General features: G+C 36.8%; 1 protein-coding gene across 1 annotated transcript; it reads right to left on the bottom strand.

The window, feature by feature from the left end:
- Nucleotides 1-3,474: 3,474 nt before the first annotated feature.
- LOC149645066 (uncharacterized) lies at nucleotides 3,475-6,732 on the bottom strand. Its single transcript, XM_089850419.1, has 4 exons — nucleotides 6,067-6,732; nucleotides 5,935-5,988; nucleotides 3,526-5,462; nucleotides 3,475-3,484 (listed from the first exon to the last, which is right to left on the bottom strand). Exons 1-4 carry the CDS (start codon nucleotides 6,730-6,732, stop codon nucleotides 3,475-3,477), a joined length of 2,667 nt encoding a protein of 888 aa, XP_089706545.1.
- Between the last annotated feature and the right edge of the window lie 312 nt (nucleotides 6,733-7,044).

Genomic DNA, 7,044 nt, shown 5'->3' with positions numbered 1-7,044 from the left:
CCTTTTTGGCAAGTGTCCTTGCTTTCGGGGTCAGTTTCTCTCAAACACGCGAGTTCCTCTCAAACACGCGAGTTCCTCTCAAACACGCGAGTTCCTCTCAAACACGCGAGTTCCTCTCAAACACGCGAGTTCCTCTCAAACACGCGAGTTCCTCTCAAACACGCGAGTTCCTCTCAAACACGCGAGTTCCTCTCAAACACGCGAGTTCCTCTCAAACACGCGAGTTCCTCTCAAACACGCGAGTTCCTCTCAAACACGCGAGTTCCTCTCAAACACGCGAGTTCCTCTCAAACACGCGAGTTCCTCTCAAACACGCGAGTTCCTCTCAAACACGCGAGTTCCTCTCAAACACGCGAGTTCCTCTCAAACACGCGAGTTCCTCTCAAACACGCGAGTTCCTCTCAAACACGCGAGTTCCTCTCAAACACGCGAGTTCCTCTCAAACACGCGAGTTCCTCTCAAACACGCGAGTTCCTCTCAAACACGCGAGTTCCTCTCAAACACGCGAGTTTCTCTCAAACACGCGAGTTCCTCTCAAACACGCGAGTTCCTCTCAAACACGCGAGTTCCTCTCAAACACGCGAGTTCCTCTCAAACACGCGAGTTCATCTCAAACACGCGAGTTCCTCTCAAACACGCGAGTTCCTCTCAAACACGCGAGTTCCTCTCAAACACGCGGGTTCCTCTCAAACACGCGGGTTCCTCTCAAACACGCGAGTTCCTCTCAAACACGCGAGTTCCTTGTAACCTTTCAAAACTCTCGATCGGTTTTCTTTTAAGTTAGTGTTAATAAATTTAGTGCTGTCGGACTTGTTGAAAAGGTCTTGGCCCAGCATCATATCGAGAGCTTCATAAATTCCTATTTGCTTGCACGTCAAAGATTTCAATCTATAGGTAAATAATTTTTTGGACAAACTTTCGTTCCCTAACTCTGCAAAAGTTTGGTCCATGTCAGCCCGGTCTCCCTTTGTCACGTAAGCTGTGACATAGTTTGCCACTATTTCCGATTTGTCAGCGACAAATTGCAAATCCATGTTGGCTTTGGAAGCCAAAAGTAGCGTGGGATTGTAATCATTGATTAAAACTTCGTTCTGTTTTCTCGGCAAGTTGTTCAGTCGTTTCTGCACCTTTTTCATTTTACGGTGACGAGTAACTGATCTAACAGAATTCATAGTAGCAATGTTTGTTACGTTTCGAGGGAAACCGTAACGACACACTTTCAATCCTTTTTTAGAATTTTTCACCTTCTTATAACAACTGGAGGTGCATTTGTGAGTTTGGAATTTATTTACCAGCCGTTGCAGTTCCTGACTTACCGATGCTCTTGGCATCGAACACGTGACGTGTTTTTGCACGTAATCCAAAATAGTCTCGGTCGAAGAAGTTCCAATCTTTGGAGCGTCCTTGGCCCACAAAAGCATATGGTAGTGAGATAAACCTCGAGATTGGTATTCAACCCTCCAAAAATGATGTTCTATCATGCCAAGAACTGGATTTTGCTTACACAAGACAAAGTTGTATAACAACGACCGCACTTTGTTGTGAAAGTGCAAATTGACGCTAAGTGTGTCGAAATTCAACAATTCAGCCACCGTCATCGACTCTACTCCTGGAACGTCTGAATTCACTTTTCTCAAGTGATCGTGCAGTTCCATATCATCGTACTCGGCCGGATTAAAAGTTAGAAGCCAGGTGGGAGGACCAAATTCCCGAATCATCGCTAAAACGTTTCTAAGAACTTTATACCAGTAGTCCTTCGTTCCTCGAATATGACCCAAGAAAGTAGCTAAATTACTCTCAAGTTCTTTATCGCCAGATTCAACTCGATTGAGCAAATTTTCAACCCCAATTGGCATGGGTTTTTTAACACGAAGAACGAAGTTCAAACTGCTAGAAATCGCTTTCATTTCGCATTCTTGATAAGAATGGAACAAATAGGCGTAATCTCGTCTAAAAATTGGACTTTTGTTCAAAATACGGGATAAACGATACTCGGTTTCCGTTATTTTCCCAAATGGTCTATCATCCTGCTTGCCAAAGCGACCCCGAGGGAACAAATGAACGAAGCTCATGTATTCCAGTTTTTTGTCCCAAGTGCTAACCGGCTCGGCCTCGACGCGCTTCATTTGGTAAGCACCCAATAAATCCTTCGGTGGTTGGACGTTCACCGGATGAATAGAGTAATGATCGTACAGATCATTGGCTTCGCCTTCAGAAAGTTTTCGCAAAAAAGCCTCGGGTTGTGTTATAATTGCGTAGTCATCAGAGAATAGTAGGCCGCGATACCCGCGGGCAGCGGAGGGTAGGGGGGATGAATTTTTTTCCCCCATCCGATATACACGCGAAGGGTGGGTCGAAGTTTTTGCCCCCCGGTACTTTTTGCCCCCTTCAATTCCGCCCCGGAGGGGGTGGTACTTTTTGCCCCCCTCACCTGGTGGTGACTTTCACCGTCTCTTTATTTCGCTGTTTTTCACCGTCTCTTTATTTCGCTGACTTTCACCGTCTCTTTATTTCGCTGACTTTCACCGTCTCTTTATTTTTTTTTTTTTTTTTTTTTTTTTTTTTTTTTATTTTATTGATGCATTATTTTTGTTTTTTTAGTTACAACTATATGAGGCATCCTCCCAATGTGCCACATGAGCAATATTGCTCGTGCGTGGCTGGGAGCAGTAGCTTAAGAGATTTAACTTATTTAATTTATATACATAACAAATACTATTTCAAAATACTGGATTAGTAGACTCCGTACAATTTTAAATGAATTTGTTTAAATTATCTAATCCAAGGTCAATTATCCAAGAAGTTACTAATTTTTTAAATATTTGTGGCGTTGTGCATTTTTTTATATGGATATCAATTTGGTTATATAATTTCGGTCCCAAGTATGTGACATGTTTTTGTCCCAAAGACTTGTTCATTTTGTCCCCTAATATGTTAAGATTTTCAATATTCCTAGTATTATAAGTTATATTTGGTGGAAGAATAGAGTCTCTTATTGTAAAGGTATATATTAAGATTGTTTTTGCATATATTTGTCTAATTGATAATACTTTGAAATCTGCATATAAAACTAATCGTGATTCCATATAATTTCTTTTTAGACAAATTCTTAGAATTTTTCTTTGTATTATTTCTAATCGTTCAATATATATATCATACGTTCCGCCCCAACCTATAATACCATACGATACCACTGATTGTACAATTGCAAAGTAAACATTTCTTAACCATGGCAATGATAGAAAATTGCGTAACTCATAGAATCTTGGTAAACACATTCTTAGTTTTTTTGCAACACTTAAAATATGGCTATTCCATTTAAGGTGTTCATCTACAATTATACCAAGGTATTTTATTTCAGATACCCTTTCAAGTTTCAAACAGCCATTATCACACTTTATACAGTGTTTATCTTTATGAATTAAGAGATTACAATTTATTTCAGAAGTAGGTCTAGCCGAAAAACATAAATATTTAGTCTTTTCTATATTTAATGTCAGAAGATTATTATTCAGCATGTCATACACCCTCATCAATCCAGACTGTGCCTTCGCGTAAACCTCCTCCCAAGTATTTCCGAAGAAAAGTAAAGTAGTGTCATCAGCGAAAGATAACATTCTTCCATTTATACTGATTTCACATAGGTCATTAATATAGACTAAAAACAATAAAGGACCGACAACTGTACCTTGGGGGATTCCGAAGGTTAGTAATTCTGGATCACTAATTAAGTTATTTATTTTAACGAAGGTGTATCGGTCTGACAAATAGCTTCTGAACCAATTTAGTGGTAATCCTCTAATCCCTGCACGTTCTAATTTTATTAACAATTTTGTGTGCGATACTGTATCAAAAGCCTTTTTAAGGTCCAAGAACACGCCTAAGGCCTTTTTGTTCTTATCGATGGCCGAATACAATTCCCGTGTCAAATCCAAGATGGCATCATTGGTACTTAAACCTGATCTAAATCCGTATTGATTTTTGGAGAAGTAATTACATTTTTCTAAGAACTTGACTAGTTGATTTTTTATATATTTTTCTATTATTTTCGCTATATTACTCAGCAGTGATATAGGTCTATAGTTTCCTAAGACCTTTTTATCTCCGGATTTATGGACAGGTTTAATAATAGCTTTTTTGAAAACCGTGGGGAAGGTCCCTGTAGATAATGAAAGGTTAATAATATGAGTCAGAGGCAGAGAAATGTAGTGCTTTAAGAGCTTAAGGGTTTTGACATTAATTTTATCGTGGCCGCTTGAGTTGAGATTTTTCAATTCATTGATAATTTTTTCGACATCCTTTCGTGTTATTGGTACGAAAAAAAGGCTTTTATCGTTATTTTTCAAATTGCTACCAGAGTATTGGTTTAAATTTTGGATATTTGAGGCTAGGCGAGAGCCTACCGTTGCGAAGTATTTATTAAATGTGTTGGCCATTTCTTTAGGATTATTTTTTAGTGTTAAAATTTTATCTTCATGTTTGATTTCTTCTATCAAGTCCAACTTATTTGATTTTTTTGTTGTTTCATTAATTATTTTCCAAACGTACTTAGGATCATTATTAGCTTGGGAGATCTTATCTTTGAAATAATTATATTTTACGGTCCTAATTAATGAGTAAAGCTTGTTTCTATATAGTTTAGCGAATTTCTTAAGATTTTCATTAAACGGTTGGTTTTTTACTTTTTTAGCTAATTCATCTCGTTTTCTTATTGAAACTATTAACGCCGTTGTTATCCACGGTTTCAACTTTTGTTTTCTATGTGAATAAGAAACAGGATATTCTACTGTGGCTGCGCACAAGTGTTTTTGCAAGATACTAACAAAATGTTCAGATGCTAGGTTACAATCATTCTCGCAGAGTACATTATTCCACCTTTCTAATTGCACATCACTACTTAACTTTTTGAAGTCTGTATAGCTCTTAGTTCTCCCTATGCTACTCACGTCTTGGTTAGAAAACAGTGGGATAGCAATGAATATTGGATAATGGTCTGTTATGTTAGTCTCTAAGATGTACGACGATACACTATAGTTATCATTCTTCTTGATAAATATGTGATCTAGACACGTGCTAGAAGATTCTGTTATTCTAGTTGCATCATTAATACACGGGTGAAGTCCATTTTCCTGTAGAGTTAAGATATAGTCCGATACTATTGAATCGTTAGAGTTCAAAATATCAATATTGATGTCACCTATCCAGACAATTTTGCCAGCACATGCTATATCACGGAGTTTTGTATTGAGATCTCCAACAAAATCTTTAATATTGTTACTAGGTGATCTATAGCATGCGATAATTTTGTAGATAGCCTTATTTGGTAAAATTACATCAATGATCATGGTGGTAGCCCCTTTAAGTTTTATCTCTTTCTCTACGAATGATAGGTTTTGTTTTATATATATTAGCACTCCATCGTTTCTATTTTGATATTCCTTAGAACAAATTAGTTTATACCCCTTAAGGGAAAAAAGATTTATATCAATTATTTTAAAGGTTTCCGTTAGAACTATAATATCAAAAGTATATTCCAATGACTCTAAAAATACCACAAAGTCATCAAAGTTTTTTTTTAAACTACGGATATTCAAGTGAAATATTTTGAATGAGTTTAGATCGTTATTATCAGTTATTTTAAAATTATTTCTTATAATTTTACGGTTTACATTATTTATTAAGAAGTCACTGGTTAGGTTGAACATGTTTAATGTAAGGAAATAATTAACAAAGAAGTTTTAACTAGTTTTAAATCTAAATTTTTTTAAGGTCATCTAACGATATTATCCTGATCGATTTTGTATTATCATCTTTACGTATAAATATTTTACCATCACTAGTCCATACATATTTATAATTATTTTTTTTAGCAATTTGTTTGGTCTCATACAATATTTTTTTATTTAAGGGAGTCAGCTGTTCATTAATATATACTTTAGTATTTTTTAACGATTTATCAATATCAGCAGCTTTCAGGTTTTTTGTAGCCTTAAATTTTTTTAGCCATAAATCCCGGAGTTTTTTAGTGGCATAAATTACTCTTATAACGTCTAATTTATTGGTTACCTTAGGCAGTCTGTATACGTCTACGATCTCATTTGGGTCAAAGTTTAACCCTATTTCTTTAGCTACGGACTTTATCACCTCAGTAATCTGCTCATTTTTTGTTTGTTCAATACCCACTATTTCGAGATTAAGGGACAAATTTTCCTGTTTTAACTCATTAATTTTACTATCGTGCTCTATTATTTTAGATTCTAGTTGCTTATTTTTTAGTTTTAGGTCTTCATTATCTTTCTTGATTGAATTAATATCACCGCATACTGAGTTTAAAGTTATACCAAAATCATCAATTTTGTCCGAACAAAACTGTATGGATTTCTCAAGGTCATCCATTTTGTCTAGTTTCGTCTCAATTACAGAGATTTTGCTTACGTCATTTTGGATATCATCCAGTATCTTCATTTTGGTTAAAATGTAGCTTACATTTTGCATTAAGACCTTCAGGTTTCCTTGCGATGGATCTTCTAAAATAGGGTCGCTATCGTTGCCTTTGTTAAGTCCTTTGCAGTTTTCACATTTCCACGTCGATTTACGCGATCCCAATTTACGAAAATTTTCCTCAGTTTTCACACTAGTACAGGATATATGAAAATACTCGTGACACAACGTACATTCTATGATTTCTTTAGCATTGTTCATCTCCGTAGCACATTTTTTACACTTCGCCATTTTTTTTTAGATATATTTAAGATAACGTTATCAGGGAGCGAAATTCATGCGGCCGTTCCCGTCGAAGTCTACTAACGTTATACGTTTCGCTGACTTTCACCGTCTCTTTATTTCACCGTCTCTTTACCCTGGCTCATTTCCCGCCACTGTATTTTTTTTCACCGTCTCTCTCACTTTCTCTTTCGCCCGAGCTCCAGGCCTGCGAGAGCGCTGTCATTGCGGGGGAGAGCTCTCTCTCTCTCTACCTAAGTTTCCTCCAAATACATGTACAAGGCTGGGGAGTTCCCTCTCTAGCTAAGTTTAGGATGCGCG

The sequence above is a fragment of the Phalangium opilio genome, unplaced genomic scaffold (genome assembly GCF_054372755.1).
Source record: "Phalangium opilio isolate 3A_F unplaced genomic scaffold, DU_Popi_V2 ptg000090l_1, whole genome shotgun sequence".
Taxonomy (NCBI): domain Eukaryota; kingdom Metazoa; phylum Arthropoda; class Arachnida; order Opiliones; family Phalangiidae; genus Phalangium; species Phalangium opilio.
The sequence above is the reverse complement of the archived record's forward strand: the minus strand, read 5'-3'. Positions and strand labels throughout refer to the sequence as shown.

Bases quoted from the DNA above. Each gene is read 5' to 3' on its own strand.
- LOC149645066 (XM_089850419.1), bottom strand. From the start codon at position 6,732: ATGGCGAAGTGTAAAAAATGTGCTACGGAGATGAACAATGCTAAAGAA. The intron at 5,989-6,066 runs GTAACCAATAAA...AAAAAATTTAAG, and splicing joins ACGTATACAGACTGCCTAAG to GCTACAAAAAACCTGAAAGC. The intron at 5,463-5,934 runs GTATATATTAAT...TTTTCCCTTAAG, and splicing joins AATCGTTAAAAAATACTAAA to GGGTATAAACTAATTTGTTC.